This window comes from Pecten maximus, chromosome 2 (assembly GCF_902652985.1).
Source record: "Pecten maximus chromosome 2, xPecMax1.1, whole genome shotgun sequence".
NCBI lineage: Eukaryota > Metazoa > Mollusca > Bivalvia > Pectinida > Pectinidae > Pecten > Pecten maximus.
The window spans coordinates 49,083,351-49,100,189 of record NC_047016.1 but is presented as its reverse complement, the minus strand read 5'-3'; the positions used below and the strand labels follow the sequence as shown (position 1 = coordinate 49,100,189).

General features: G+C 36.7%; 1 protein-coding gene across 1 annotated transcript in view; it reads left to right on the top strand.

The window, feature by feature from the left end:
* Positions 1-1,870: 1,870 nt before the first annotated feature.
* The window catches only part of LOC117343522 (cubilin-like), a 149,347-nt gene continuing 134,378 nt past the window's right edge, over positions 1,871-16,839 (top strand). The window contains exons 1-6 of the mRNA XM_033905904.1: positions 1,871-1,977; positions 3,740-3,869; positions 10,803-10,853; positions 11,195-11,320; positions 13,104-13,211; positions 15,368-15,439. Of these exons, the coding sequence (XP_033761795.1) occupies positions 1,871-1,977; positions 3,740-3,869; positions 10,803-10,853; positions 11,195-11,320; positions 13,104-13,211; positions 15,368-15,439 (594 nt within the window). The remainder of the gene's footprint in view (positions 1,978-3,739; positions 3,870-10,802; positions 10,854-11,194; positions 11,321-13,103; positions 13,212-15,367; positions 15,440-16,839) is intronic.

The window sequence follows — 16,839 nt, the reverse complement described above, 5'->3', positions numbered from 1 at the left end:
TATATTTTGAGCTATTGCACGGCTAACATGATTATTGCACGGTCACGTGTAAATAAAAATGTAACTTGGCAAGTTTTTTTCCAAATTATGGCCATGCCCTTTCTCTATCGCTAAGACATACCTCATAAGTCAGAAAAAAAAGTTCTATTGGATTGTCAGAGGGAGAGAAAGGCCTCGAGGAAGATCGAGAAAGCTATTCCTTTACCACTACAGTTCGAGAGGTTAAATGTTGTGTTGTCCGCGTTCGTTTTTCTTTGTTTGGATTAATTATGTCCGCTTCACTAATTAAAATCAAATCTCAGTTAAAACATGTTAAACATTCGTACAAGATTTATTTTAGGTTTCAGGTCGCTATTAATGTGCATCACCCTCTCGTCGGACGAATCCTTTCAAAAAAATAATGATAAAATATGCTGAAATAGTTCACACGTGGCCAGATCGTAGCCAATCAGATGCCTGAACATGACTATAAGAATGTTTATTATCCATGCTGCATTCGGTAATTATGACTATGTAATGCATTATAAAAGTAAATCTATATTTGATTTTGTACATACTTTACCGGTACTTATGTAAATAGCTGAGTATGTTGCCGCTGATTTGGGCTGTATAACTTATCTCGGGATAAGATTGAGTACATTATAATCCCGACAATGGCGATAGAACAATTATAGAGTAAATTATATCAATTACGATAAGAGAAAGCCTTGTAACGGTACCGTCCCGATATCACACAGATCGTCATTAAATAGCTACACGGCATAACAGCCACCCTGCCACACTCCACGGGAACTCATAATCGTGTCCTCGACCTCAACGAGAAGACAACAAAATATCTTAAGATGGATATATTTTTGTGGTGTGCTTACCTATTTACTCCTAAATATTATGTTTTTCCATGACCTGACACGCCTAGTATAGCGCATATAATGTACAATTATGTATGTAGGAATTAAAAAAGGGAAGTTTTTTGTTTTATTTCATTGCTGCCACTGCAAGATATTTTGCTGGTAATAAGGCAAAGCGGATATCTCTGGCGATCCAGTAAAAATAGAAAGCATTAAATATTTTCACGGGAAACGAAAATTAAGCGTAGATATGCGGGAACCCATCTGATGTTTTAAAAATAGATATTAATGAAAATTATGTACATACCTGATGGATTTTACCAAACAATGTAGTATTAGTTTGTCTCGTCTGGTTAATTTTTTTGTCTCCTACTATTAAGTTTTGTAATGGACACGCGTTTGGTGGTAGATTCCGTTGTATCAAATGCAATTTGAATGGACGGTTTTATCTGCATAGCTGCAGCTCAAAACATAAATATTTGGGGAATACTGATCAAATTATTATCTTATGTGCGCTGAAAAGTGTTCATGAAAATGTGCCAAAATCTTTAAGAAAGATTTTAAATTATGCAAGAAAATCAATTATGTTCCAGCATGATTCTGGCCACGTTTGTAGAAATTGCTACTTCTCTGAACCTACACTGTATGCGAGCCATCTTGATAAAAATAATCAGCTCTGGACAAATGATGAGAAAAACGGGCCTGCAATTGCATATTTACATTTAGAAACACAAAAATCATATACTTAGCCGAGAAATCTGAAATTTGCTATAAATTCACAAATATAAATTGTACAAATCATTTAAAAGTAAAGTAAGTTTTTTTCAGTTCAAGATCCTCCACACCGAAATGTAATAAAAACAAAACAAAAAACAGATAGATAAATCTAAATTTAGGGGTTCGGACTTTTTAATGAATGAAACATACACTTTCCACGTATGGGGTCCCAGGGTGTGCTTACGTAACAATACGATGTAGTATAAGAAGAGGGAGGACCAAGACGTCACTAATATGATGTGAGGATGGCGGACCCAGCGTTCCGGACGGTATGGATAGTTTTAATTGTGTTAACTTGTGTATGCAATACAGTACAGAACACGAGACAAAAAAGACAGATATCACCACATCAGTAAGTATATTGAATTAAATCACAAGATTGCAATATATATATGTTTATATTTCAAATTTTAAACAGTTAGATTTTTGCTAGAAGCGCGTATTCGCTATAATTGTTTCTGAGATATTTTTTCGCATAGTTCGGCTTGCTAAGGTGTAAATAATGTTATAATAGAAAATAAGCGCATATTCATGGCGAGATATTACAATTTTTCCATCAAGAAGCACGGAAAATGCACATGTTTGTTAATTATTTCTCGCTCTTAATGTGGCTGTCTGATTTGTCGCCCTATTGAAAAGTCAAAGATTCATTTTTTCAAAATAATCTATCAATACTATTTCTTCATTGATTGGGGTCAATATGAGACTCAATGAATTATATTTTGTTGTGAGATATATATTAAGTGTACATAACACGTGTAATTTCGTAATTTCTTCTAAAATAAATGATTTTCATTCTTACACAATGACTGTTTATATTCCGAAAATATCCAAAGCTATTGCACAATATGTATATCTATTTCTGGTCTCGTATTTGAAATAAAAATGTTAGCACTTAGATAAAGTGTGGAGCAATAAAACGTATAATGGCGTACTTTCCTATTTGTTCTCCTGATCTGTATAAAGATAAACTCTTTGAGTCAACAGATATTATTTCATCTTTGACGAAAAGTTTTATGTAGAGTAGAAAAGGGGGCGTAAACCTCATTGTTCGCTGAACTCGACTGTCCTAGTGACGTTAACGGAACACAGGGACTGTATCACTGACCGGTACACATTAGAGTAGACACCTCCAATCATTTCACCTCGTTAACTGAATGATGCATTTCAATGTACTTACCACGTGGGTATATATATCCCCTGATTGTTTCTTCTTTTTTTTTTAATTAAAAATATTTCCTTGATAATAATGTAGAGAATGTACTTGTAGATGAAAACGAAAAACAACGGTCACAAGTTTTAGGAATGATCGAGATTGAAATGCACATTTTGTTAAATTTCCGTGTCCTATAATGAACAAAATGTCTTTGTGTGAAGATGTTCATTGTCCCTATTCTCTTAGAATATCTAGAGTTTCACTGTGCTCCAAAATATTCCCGTTCTGCATATTAAAGGTTCGCAGTCAAAATATGACCTTTTTCAATGTGTTCCCTCATGTGTCAAAATATGTGTGTTCCATCAGGTGTCAAACTGTGTCCCCTCGTGTGTCAACAAACCCCTGTGTCATAATGCGTCATTGTTTCTGTACCTCATCATGTGTCAAAGTGTCTGTGTTCCATCGTGTCCAAATGTCTGTATTCCATCGTGTGTCAAAATACCTGTTTTCTATCAGGTGTCAAAATACCTGTGTTCCATCAGGTGTCAAAATACCTGTGTTCTAGCAGGTGTCAAAATACCTGTGTTCTATCAGGTGTCAAAGTGCCTGTGTTCTATCAGGTGTCAAAATACCTGTGTTCTACCAGGTGTTAAATGCTAGCGTTTCATTTTGTCAACTTTTCTTGTGTTCTTTTGTATATTAAATTTCTGATACAGTTTCATGTATTTTCTATCATTCAGTGCGATACAAAATCATGCAGTTTAACATATTTGATTAAACGTAAAGAGTATTGAAAATGGCCAACCAGACGATATTTCGTTGGAATAATAAGGTTTTGATTTTCAATGCTGTCTGGCAAAACGTTTGTAAAAATTACGTTAAAACAGAACAGATATACAACAATGGGACATATGAATTATACATTGGTTTATTAATCTAGACAATGTATTTATTTCAGACCAAAGATTATTACAACAGACGGCCATCTTGTATTCGAAACCGGGATCAATCATAACATCACATTCAAGTCAACAGCGGGCGGCTATGTCAACGTGAATGGCGAGAATCTCGTTTCCATGGTCCAAATGGTATGTTTCGTGTGATTACGGTATAATTACTTTATTGGCTAAATGTTAGACTATAGTGCTGTGCTGCCATGGCTGTGTCCTCGCGCAAGGCAATTTACCCAATTTGCTCTTGTAGCATACGACAAGTTTCTAGTAAGTTGTTCAGTGAAGTAGCCACCAGCTACTACAATATGACCTCATTCTACAACTCTGGATGTTCATGGGGCGATAAACCCATCAAATCAACACATAATGCTACATGCCAACGCCAGTGATATATGCACTATAGGACATTCTCCCTGTTTCTGGTTAGATTTGCTTATGAACGTATGGCAGTTTTAGATCTTCTGATTAGTTTTATTCAGTTGATTGAAGTAATAAGTTCCCATGCATATGTATTTCACCGTTTCAAAGAATTCGAAATGTTTAACTTCAAGAACCACTAACAATATAGGTTCGGTACACAGTAAGAGCCCATCTAATCAAACAAATGCCATATCTCGCTTATCCATGTGGACCCTACAGTTCACATGAAAATCGGTCGTTGGTATATTCAAATCGATTGTTTAAAATAAAATACTTGCAAAACCCTCGATATACATGTTATCGGAACACAAAGAAACAATATACTCCACTGTGGTTTTTAGCTTATAGAATGTCCAAACTATGAAAAAGCTTTCTTTACGGGGGAATTTATTGATGCTATTGCGAATAATTATCACTGATATCTTTATGGAAATAATAAAGAAGAAAGAAAAACTAAATATACTGATGTAGTTGCCATATTCGTAGCCACATGTGTACGTCAAACTACCGCCGATAAAAAAAATTGCTATGTATAGGGACATTAGTATCAAGACATGCAGGCAGGTGTCCCAGGGCGACGGGGAGGGTGGACGTAGCAATGCCGCCACAATCATAGAATGTTGTCCCAGGACGAGGAGGAGGGTGGACGTAACAAAGTCGCCACGATCATAGAATGTTGTCCCAGGGCGACGGGGAGGGTGGACGTAACAATGCCGCCACAATCATAGAATGTTGTCCCAGGACGAGGAGGAGGGTGGCCGTAACAAAGTCGCCACGATCATAGAATGTTGTCCCAGGGCGACGGGGAGGGTGGACGTAACAATGCCGCCACAATCATAGAATGTTGTCCCAGGACGAGGAGGAGGGTGGCCGTAACAAAGTCGCCACGATCATAGAATGTTGTCCCAGGGCGACGGGGAGGGTGGACGTAACAATGCCGCCACAATCATAGAATGTTGTCCCAGGACGAGGAGGAGGGTGGCCGTAACAAAGTCGCCACGATCATAGAATGTTGTCCCAGGACGACGACGAGGATGTGGACGTAACAATGCCGTCACGATCATAGAATGTTGTCCCAGGACGACGAGGAGGGTGGCCGTAACAAAGTCGCCACGATCATAGAATGTTACGCATTAAGATAACACCTACTAACATTATCTAATTAAAAGTCTGTGTCTTAATCAATCGTATCTCTACCACAAACTTTATAACGGCGAGGAATTTGGCCTTATCAGTAGTATAGGGTTTCACGTACTTGTTTGTACTATACAACCAGATTTGTGATAAAGAATTCTCCGGGTCGTACATAGTCTCGCGTGCGCGTGCGTGGACCGGGTTGTGACTTGGGCTACAACTAGTCCAAGTACCACCAGTCGTACGACGATCCGGACTGGTACCGCCCGGCATTAACAATCCCCTGGTATAAATATTTACATAATCAGGCTGGTTACTGACAGGTACTTGTTATAAATGATTATTGGTACTTGAACCCCTGAGTGCTACAGACAGATCGAACATCCCTGACGGGCCTTTATTTATAAAATCTAGATTATACAATTCTTACTTCATTCCAACTTTGACCTTTTGTTACGTTTAAAAAAATATATTTTACACACTCTAACATTACTGAGCATTTCCCGATAAAATACCGTAAAATTTTCACTGAAAAAGTTCCTAACAAAAACATATCAATATTTTTCTAATTGCTTTCAGAAACAACATTGTATTTTTTTTTAAATACAACGTACCATACGAATTGGCACCAGTGACAGAACATGGTCTTAAAATCAAACTAGATATATATATGTGTACCTTATATCCGAAGATCAATGGATGACCATGTTTTCAATTATACTGACACTTACCTTACAGTAATAAACAATTACCCTCCACGAGATTACACACCTGTTGATGTGTATATGCCGTCTCACGCGCGCTGAACGTACTAGAAATTTTCTCTTAGGTTAAATATGATTGAAATATGTAGATTACTGAATGCATTAGAAGCCAGGGACCGAATAACATACGAAAGAGACATTTTATCCAAATGAATCTAAAACTAACTTTAGAATACCTAGCAGGAAATGGGCATAACTTGACAATATATATGAATTTAAGGAAGTAAACTTTCTGCAAAGAGGACCATGCTAACTCTGTTTGTATTGCGGATGGTTTGGGCGATATTCCGTAAATAAAGTTGTCGAACTCCACTTTCAGAGGTAAAATAAAATTGTTATATTTCTGGGCCTTATAGGACAAAATAACGACTTTACAATTGTTTTGTTAATCCAATATGTTTCAGCCACACCATCAGCACGCGTTCGAGAACATCAGACATCTGTACTGTAAAATGGTTCGACTCTAAATAGGGTCATGCATTTCCTTTTATCAAACCAGATCAAATACGAATGCAAAATCATTTTGAAAAAAAACATTGTTTTGGTTAAAAAAGAAATGCTTCACGCCGTACGATGTACAATTATGCCATCAATCAACATAATGTGATCGGGTTTATCATAATTATTGTTTTTTGTTTTTTGTTTGGTTTTTATTTATAAATAACGTAACGCGAATTGTTTAAAAAAAATTAGAAATCATTCTCAGATTTATCATGTATTATGTACGTACTGAGCGCCAGCAACCTTTACTAAACGTGAAGTCCGAGTCACGAGACATGTATCCCTATTGTAAAACGACATCGTCATTGGATACGAGCTCCAATGTGTCGACATGATGGATATTGGCGGGATAGAAGTCTTGTGAAACAAACTTGTACAAAATTCGCAACATTTTACCTTCAGGCCAATTGTAGTTATTTGATTTAACGTTTTTATAGCTTCGTTCAACTGTTTTAATTCTGAATTATTTTCCCCTCTTCCAACATTGTACACGTATATACTGGTACAATATCTTAAACTTTGAAAAGATACTAACAAAAAACGTATCACGTGTGTTATTACAGGGATGTCCCTGGTTATTATTATGAGTGAAGTCGTTTATAAGTTGGTAAAACTTACCGAATAATCCGTTTGATGTCAATAAAATATGTTTAGACTAAACTATCACGTGATGCTACACTATTACCTATCGCTACATTTAACGACACTGTACTATTTTATTGAACAACGCCATTGTGTGATGTAAGTCTTATGCAGATTATATGTGTAATAAGATGCACGCCCGTGTTTATATGATTGGAACGTCACGACACAGTTGATTATGACATTAAAACAAAGCAATCTTAGGTATATTTTATCTATTTTTTATTCACCTTCAGAGTCGATTCGGTAAAATCTGGATATTTTACATGAATATCGTATAGATTCTATGACTATAAACCTGGCCAGTAACATTACCTAAGTGAAGATTGAGTCACAGGACATGCATCCATCCATATTGTAAAACGACATCGTCATTTGATTCGAACCCCAATGTGTCGATATATTGGCGGGATAAAAGTCTAGTGAAACAAACCCTTATATATAGAGTTTCATGGTGTTATCCTGCATGATACCATATATTCAAATATATTTGATTGTTTGGACGGACTTTCCACGATTTTGTTATTTTACTGTACATTTCAAACTATTTTTTCATAGCATAGCATAGCATGGTATCTTATCATGGTTAATGTTTGGATTATTTTTCACAAGTAAAAAGTATCATAAAAAAACTTCTGTAGAATGAATAATTTTCGATTTTCACTGGTAAAAATGTAACAGAATTATTATGACTGCTTATGGTGCTTTTCAGTAAGAGTTATTGCCCTTTGTTATTTCTATAGTTGACATATCTTATCAAAGTTCCTGGCAATATCAGTATTAATAAAACAAAACAAAAATAAAGATACTACCCATGAACTTTGAGCTACATATTCAATTATTTCTTATTTACTACATCAAGTCCATTGCCATATCCTCCTTATGTACCATTCTCCCTCTTATTCAACAATTCTTTCTCCATACTGACTTTCTTTTTCTTTTCTTTTAATTTCTTCTAGCTCTCATTCTTTCTTTCATAAATAGAGTACATATCAATTGTTAAGCAGTTGCACTGTAGATCATTTATATATCAGATTTGTTGAATTTTAACTTATTATGAGGAATGGAATGATTGTATGTATGATGTATGGAAAAATTGAATTGTAAATGTATTTTGTACTGTTAAAAATCTTCAAAGATAAAAAAAAAATTAAAACCACACAAAATGGAAAAGGATACAGTATGAGAAGGGTCTAATATTTTTCTAATAATACTAACCAAAAGCAGACGCCTGTGGTTAAACGTGGAATAAACTACGCGACCGTCTTCACTGCAGTCGTATTCGGGAGAAATTGATAACCTACAACAAAGGAATTACATGATCAGAACGTCAGGACACAGCTAACCAGACACAAAAATCGAGCAATATAGATTTACATTTAAACTGAACTTTGCATAAATTATATCTATATCGACCAGGACATCTAACTTATTTAATATTTTCAGGTAAAACATAGACATTACCATCACCCTATCCCGAACAAATATTTCTCCGACCAAGCTACATGTATTTATACTGCGGTCGGTGTAAACCATGATTATTTTTATGGAAGTGAAATCCAAATATTTAAACAAATCACTAATTGTTTAAAACTGTATATTTGTAATTAACAACCAACACCTGGAATATTACTGAAATGAAGATTGAGTCACAAGACATGTATCCCTATTGTAAAACGACATCGTCATTGGATACGAACACCAATGTGTCGACATGATGGATATTGGCGGGATAAAAGTCTTGTGAAACAAACTCGTTTGGAATTGATTGGCAGTGCTAACATGCTTTAAGTCAGTTCAACTCTACTGATAGCGTGTTTACATATGATTTCATTTCAAATTTTCCTCATTTCAATAATTACCTGCTTTCACAAGTTAAAACAACAGTATACAACCGTTTTTTCCATCCTCAGAACGTCATTTGATATTAGCAGAGTTCAAATTTGTCCGCCTCCTCTTTCAAACTTCAGCTATAGAAAACTTTCTATGATGGCTACCGTTTTCGTGCAGACGACACTAGGCCTTGTTGGAAATAAAATCATAATTCCGCGCATGCTCAACTGGCATTTAAACTCCGGTGACTTATTGGTTATCGGCTGACGCCATTTTGATTGGCAGGTAATACCGTTTCAGGGCGTGGTTTCATAGCAAGTCGATAGTGTGTTATTGTTTTCGTGCCGTCAGTGGCGTAGGCCTATATATCACGTAGATATTGGAAATCGTAACTTTTTTTCTGAGAAAATTAGAAATATATATTCTTAATTTAAAAAATGATAACTTGGCATTTTGAAGATGACGCGGCATGGTAGAAGGGCACAGATCGATGTAGATCTATTTGAATGAGCCGAAGGGGATAGCATACCTTAATGTGTGATCATTATAAGTCTATACAAAGAATTAAAACGCAAGCGTGCATCCCAAAGTCTCGGTTAGCCTAATCCGGCCGACACTCTGATATTTAGTGCCCGCCATTTCTGGCGGGAAATAGCTAGCTACGGCTGATTGCAGTGGAACTAAGTGAGGAGAACCTCGGAATAAGAATGTTTTCAAGCATGAGCTACAGACCGATATTCTCTAGTACCCCGTATTTAGGAGAACCGAGAGATGGGTTGTGGTAAAGTAGTTATTATCGGATTCATCACGTCCAGAGAAGGTTATATGTTTCTGGATCTACATGTAGCTAGATCTAGCCCGAAAGTTTCCTCTAGCCCACCATGCATGTCGGGTGTACATACAGTATGATGTCAGGGCCAGAGGAAACACGGGCGAAAATATAACATAATTTCTCTGCTTCTTATTTGAACTGAGTTAGAATCTACACGTACCCAGAGACCTATATACTAGGTCTCTGATGTACCTGAGATTTTACCTATGTTGTGTGTACCTGTGTAGATTCTGCACAATGGGATACCCGTCCACGAATTGGACATTTGAACCAAATCCTTAGTCCCTGTGGTTATGACCAGCTTAAGTTTGATTTTAAGCACTGGATATCTTTTGATAGTTCTGATCATAACGTTTATAATGATAAATACTATTGACATATCATTTCACAACAAATGTTTTTTCACTGATTATATTTGACCAACCATATTCAACCAGAGACATATATATATATATATAGTCTATATATGTCTCTGATTCAACCTAATAATCGAGAATGTGGTTGATTTCTGTAAATGTTGCTTAAATGTTTTCATTGTTAATTTGATATATGTGGAACATTTTCAAACCTGCACTTAAGAGGTCAATTCTCAAACCTGCACTAAAAAGGTCAAATCTCAAACCTGCACTTAAAAGGTCAAATCTCAAACCTGCACTAAAAAGGTCAAATCTCAAACCTGCACTTAAAAGGTCAAATCTCAAACCTGTACTTAAAAGGTCAAACCTGCACTTAAAAGGTCAAATCTCAAACCTGCACTTAATACATTGTATAATTAAAAGGTCAAAATGCTGTAAATATTTCGGCCTCAAAAGCAGCTGGTGTTAATTGATGTGGTTATTAAGATATACTATAATAATTAAGAAGTTTTTAGTTTAATAACGAACTTTGAGGTTAGCTAAGTCCGTATAGTACATGTATACAAGTTTCAAATTTATTTTTTAGGTCAAAACAAACAAACAGGCTATTGATGAACTCAAAGCTTTCCCAACAGAGGTATGTATCGAAATCGTATGGTTTGATTTCTGCACACAAAAAAACCCAACATTATGCTGTTTGTCTTTCATGCATTTTAAGTGTAAAATTGTCAGTTACTACTGTAATTAAATCTTGTAAACTGGAATTTTGATTGCTACAAGTGCATCTTGAAGATCACAATTTGTTTTTAGAATCACTAATAAAATAAAATGACACTTAATTTATTGATTATTTAGAAAAATTTATTGTTTTTTTTTTTTTTTTTGCTTCAATAAATAAAAGAAAATTTGATTTTGAAGTATTGTCAATTTACCAGGTACAATTGTATTTTGAAATTTTTACAATTTTTTCATGCACAGATTCCATCGAACATTGAAGGTCGTTTAGAAAGTGTGGAAGGACGTTTGAACAACCTGCAGCCGACAGGGGAGGTTCAAAACCAGTTGATAAGTCTAGCTAACAGACTCGGCATACTGGAGACTGCTGTAGGTTTATTTGAAACGAATTTGCTTTAAAGATGGCTAATTGTGACAGATTGAAAACAAGAATAGACTTTGTATGTTTCTATATAATTACCAAAGTTACATATTTAACAGAATATTACCTCGTGTTGGGGCGCGGTTTGGAAAATAATCGAAAATGAGTAAAAAAAAACCCCAAAAAATCCCTGTTCATAGATGGCGATTTTTAAAAGTAAATTAATCGGAAATATCCGGCAGTGTTTGTAAATCTTTAACTTCAGCGCCTTCACTTATTTTTGTAATGTTACCAAACTAAGTACATGTAGTAGTTGTTTTTTATATTTCATCAATATATTAATTGGTCTTTTACATGCGATAGAAGAGTTTTGAATATATTAACCACCAATTGGTTAATAAAATTGGTTTAAATGCTTTGTGTTCAGTATTAAAAATATTGATAACAAAGGTTAAGATGTGTCATGAATGTACTTAGATAAAGGTCAAATTTTTACAAAAGGGCAGTTATGTGCTAAATTTAGAAAACCGATTATATTTGATGATTGACTGATTTCGAGTTTGTGATTATTGATTCTGAAAGTGAAACCGATTTCCATCACTACTATTACTACACTCCAAATGTTAGAGCATCTCATTATATATTTTAAATTTATGTGGTTAATTAAGTAGTTACACTATGTACGTTCTACCTGTATATTTTGTGTGTAACTTTCTGTCAAAAGCTCTAATTTCTAGGATGCAGCTAGTACTATTTAATTTTTTATGTTAATTAAGAAATAATTAACGATGATTCGTGTATTATTGCAGGAAATACAACTCGGACTCGGATATTTTGCAATTTTAATTATTAACTCAGGCCTGCCTGCGGCCTGAGTTATTAATTAAAATTGCAAAATATCTGAGTCCGAGTTGTATATCCTGCAACAATACACGAGTCAAAGTTGATTATTTCTATTCTACCATGTACTGTTTAGTTCTGAGATCGACCTCTTTCTAATAGAAAAACAGCAAAGAAACCCCGGGAAAACCTTGTAATTTATTTCTTGAGTATTGCATTATTTGTTGATGAAATATACAGGCAATACAGTACTACGATCAAGAGCATCTATCATATGGCATTGATTTTGAAAATTAAAAAAAAAAGGATAAAAAAAAAGAAAAAAAAGTGGGGGCCTCCGTAGGATTCGAACTCGCGTCGTGATAAAAATATATTGAAAGACTAACCCATTAGCCCACTCGGCTATAGTAACCTTTTATGATATGGGTGAATATTAGATATTTAAAATTGTAACAGCCGTCACTCACGAGCGTGTATTATTGGCACGAGCGTGGGTTATTGGAAAATAATACATGGTTTTTAACCAATCAAAACTGGCGTTACATAGCAAACATGGTAGAATTAGATATTTTCTATACTGTGGGTGCCATTTTCTTGCATTTTTGTTACAAATTAAGTATACACTCTCCACGCTGAAGCAACGTTGAATTGACACAATACTTGTGGTGGTGAAACAATCAAAACTTGCTTATGAATTCTTTTTTCTTGGAAGCTTTTAAGTGTCGGAGAGGGTAAATATTTCATATTGAAGCAAAATTGCCAAAGTGTATCGCTTAGTTATTGCAATTTTCTTTCCAAGTTATCAATTTTCTCTTCAAATTTGGCAGAAAGTCCCTATTCCATTGGAGATTATTGAAATCAAAACCCTATTTGTTCTTTGGACTATTTTGTGACCATGATGTCAATGATAAGTAACGAATTGTGAGTAAAAGATTTAATCCTGTGTTTCAGAATCTTGTGACTCGTTTGGCCACCATTGAACAACAGATGACTGGCCTGCAGAATATACCATCATCAGTGACAACTCTTACTTCCCAGGTGTCGTCACTCCAGCGATCTGTAAGTAAACACCAGTCAGGTGTCTCCCTCCCAAGTGTCGTCACTCCAGCGATCTGTAAGTAAACACCAGTCTGGTGTCTCCCTCCCAAGTGTCGTCACTCCAGCGATCTGTAAGTAAACACCAGTCTGGTGTCTCCCTCCCAAGTGTTGTCTCTCCAGCTGTCTGTTAGTAAACACATGTCAGGTGTCTCCCTCCCAAGTGTTGTCTCTCCAGCCGTCTGTAAGTAAACACCAGTCTGGTGTCTCCCTCCCAAGTGTTGTCTCTCCAGCTGTCTGTAAGTAAACACCAGTCTGGTGTCTCCCTCCCAAGTGTTGTCTCTCCAGCTGTCTGTAAGTAAACACCAGTCTGGTGTCTCCCTCCCAAGTGTTGTCTCTCCAGCCGTCTGTAAGTAAACACCAGTCTGGTGTCTCCCTCCCAAGTGTTGTCTCTCCAGCTGTCTGTAAGTAAACACATGTCAGGTGTCTCCCTCCCAAGTGTTGTCTCTCCAGCGATCTGTAAGTAAACACCAGTCTGGTGTCTACCTCCCAAGTGTTGTCTCTTCAGCCGTCTGTAAGTAAACACCAGTCTGGTGTCTCCCTCCCAAGTGTTGTCTCTCCAGCTGTCTAAGTAAACACCAGTCTGGTGTCTCCCTCCCAAGTGTTGTCTCTCCAGCTGTCTAAGTAAACACCAGTCTGGTGTCTACCTCCCAAGTGTTGTCTCTCCAGCTGTCTGTAAGTAAACACCAGTCTGGTGTCTCCCTCCCAAGTGTTGTCTCTCCAGCTGTCTGTAAGTAAACACCAGTCTGGTGTCTCCCTCCCAAGTGTTGTCTCTCCAGCCGTCTGTAAGTAAACACCAGTCTGGTGTCTCCCTCCCAAGTGTTGTCTCTCCAGCCGTCTGTAAGTAAACACCAGTCTGGTGTCTCCCTCCCAAGTGTTGTCTCTCCAGCTGTCTGTAAGTAAACACCAGTCTGGTGTCTCCCTCCCAAGTGTTGTCTCTCCAGCTGTCTGTAAGTAAACACCAGTCTGGTGTCTCCCTCCCAAGTGTTGTCTCTCCAGCTGTCTGTAAGTAAACACATGTCAGGTGTCTCCCTCCCAAGTGTTGTGTCTCCAGCTGTCTGTTAGTAAACACCAGTCTGGTGTCTCCCTCCAAAGTGTTGTCTCTCCAGCTGTCTGTACATAAACACCAGTCTTTGCTGTCATTCCAGTAATTGCATGAAAATTTGAATGCAGATTTCATTGGAGGTCAAATTTTTTCAATGTCAGTCAAATTTTAACTAGCTGTATTTTACATTATATCTGATAATTTGATCAAGATTTTTTTTATATAATAACAGTTCTGTAATCGTCTCTTTTTTGTCAATAATGTTTTTAGGTCACCTGAGACAAAGTCTCAGTTGACCTATTGCGATCGCCTTTTGTCCGGCGTCGTGCGTCGTCCATCGTGCGTCGTCCGTCTTAAACAATTTACATTTTCAACTTCTTCTCAATAACCAACAGGCCCAGAGACCTGATATTGGACGTGTAGCATGCTGGGATAAAGAGCTACAAAGTTTGTTCAAGTGGATGACCTTGACCTTCATTCAAGGTCATAGGGGTTGAATATGCTAAATTCTTTAAACAACTTCTTCTTGACAACCAAGAGGCACAGAGACCCAATATTCGGTCTGAAGAATGCTATGATGGACTACCAAGTTGGTTCAAATGGATGACCTTGAACTTCATTTAAAGTCACAGGGGTCAAATATGCTTAGATCTTGAAATGTCTTCTTTTTGATAACCAAAAGGCCCTGTAGCATGCAGGGATGATGGACTACCAAGTTTGTTCAAATGGATGAACTTGATCTTCATTCAAGGTCACAGGGACCAAATATGCTAAAATATATCATAACTCAGGTGACCGTTAAGGCCCATGGGCATCATGTTTTATGTCAATTTTATAATAATGTAATGTGATGTTATTATATGAAGGAGATGAAAGATTTATATTTAAGATCTGTATATTTGGAATATTATGTGTGAGCATGCTGTTTTATATAAGCACTTGGCGTGTATCTGAATGCTTCAGCCACAGTATCAAATGTAACCTATAAACTTCCCATTGTACCATGTCTGCCTTTACTTTACACATGTACAATTGTTATGTTTCGATTCTGCATGTGCCTGGTATATGTATTTAGGTGGATGATCTACAAACCCAAATAACTGAAGCCAACGGAAACATGGATCTCGTGTCTGATATTGACACAATGGTAGGTAAATCTGTTCATTGTAACTTCACCGACATCTTAACCAGTGGAGGTAACTCACTTCATTGTAACAACACTGACATCTATAAAAGGGGAGATAACTGACTTAACTATAAATGACACCGACATCTTAACCAGGGGAGGTAACTCACTTCATTGTAACAACACTGACATCTATAAAAGGGGAGATAACTGACTTAACTATAATTATAACTACAGTGACATCTATACAAGGGGACGTAACTCACTTCTTTGTAACTACACTGACATCTATAAAAGGGGAGATAACTGACTTAACTTAAATTACACCGACATCTTAACCAGGGGAAATTACACCGACATCTTAACCAGGGGAGGTAACTCACTTCATTGTAACTACACTGACATCTATAAAAGGGGAGGTAACTGATTTTAATATAACTATAACTACTGCGACATTTATACAAGGGGAGGTAACTCACTTCATTCTAACTACACTGTCTTCTATAAAAGGGGAGGTAACTGACTACTAAAATTATTATACCCCTGCAACGAAGTTAGGGGGGTATACTGGAATCAGGTCCGTCCGTCCGTCCGTCTGTCTGTAGACGCATTTTGTCCGGACAACTCCTCCTAAACCGATGGGCCAATTCCGATGAAACTTCACACAAATATTAATGATCATGTGTAGATGTGCATGCCACTTTCTTTTTTTTCAAAATTATGGTTGCCATGGCAACTGGTCACTATAAACAGGTTTTCTGATAAGAACCATAACTTTAAGATTGTTCGGACAACTCCTCCTAAACCGAAGGCCCGATTTCAATGAAACTTCACACAAATATAGAGGACCATGTGTAGATGTGCATGCCACTTTATTTTTCCACAAAATTATGGTTGCTATGGCAACTGGTCACTATAAACAGGTTTTCCAATAAGAACCATAACTTTAAGATTGTCCGGACAACTCCTCCTAAACCGAAGGGGCCGATTTCAATGAAACTTCACACAAATATAGAGGACCATGACAATTGTGTAGATGTGCATGCCACTTTCTTTTTTTTTCAAAATTATGGTTGCTATGGCAACTGGTCACTATATTACTGGGTTATCTTAGTTAGCCTCTAACTAACAGTTCCAATTCACCATTGACTCGTGCAGATCACGGGGGTATTAGTCAGCCATCCTGGCGACAGTTCTAGTTATTACAGAGACATCTATTCAAGGGGAGGTAACTCACTTGATTGAAACAACACTGGCATCTATAAAAGGGGAGGTAACTCACTTCACTATAACTACAATGACATCTTAACAAGGGGAGGTAACTCACTTCACTATAACTGAAATGACATCTATACAAGGGGAGGTAATTACTTTTACGATATCAACACTGACATCTATATCAGTGCGTAACTTACATAACT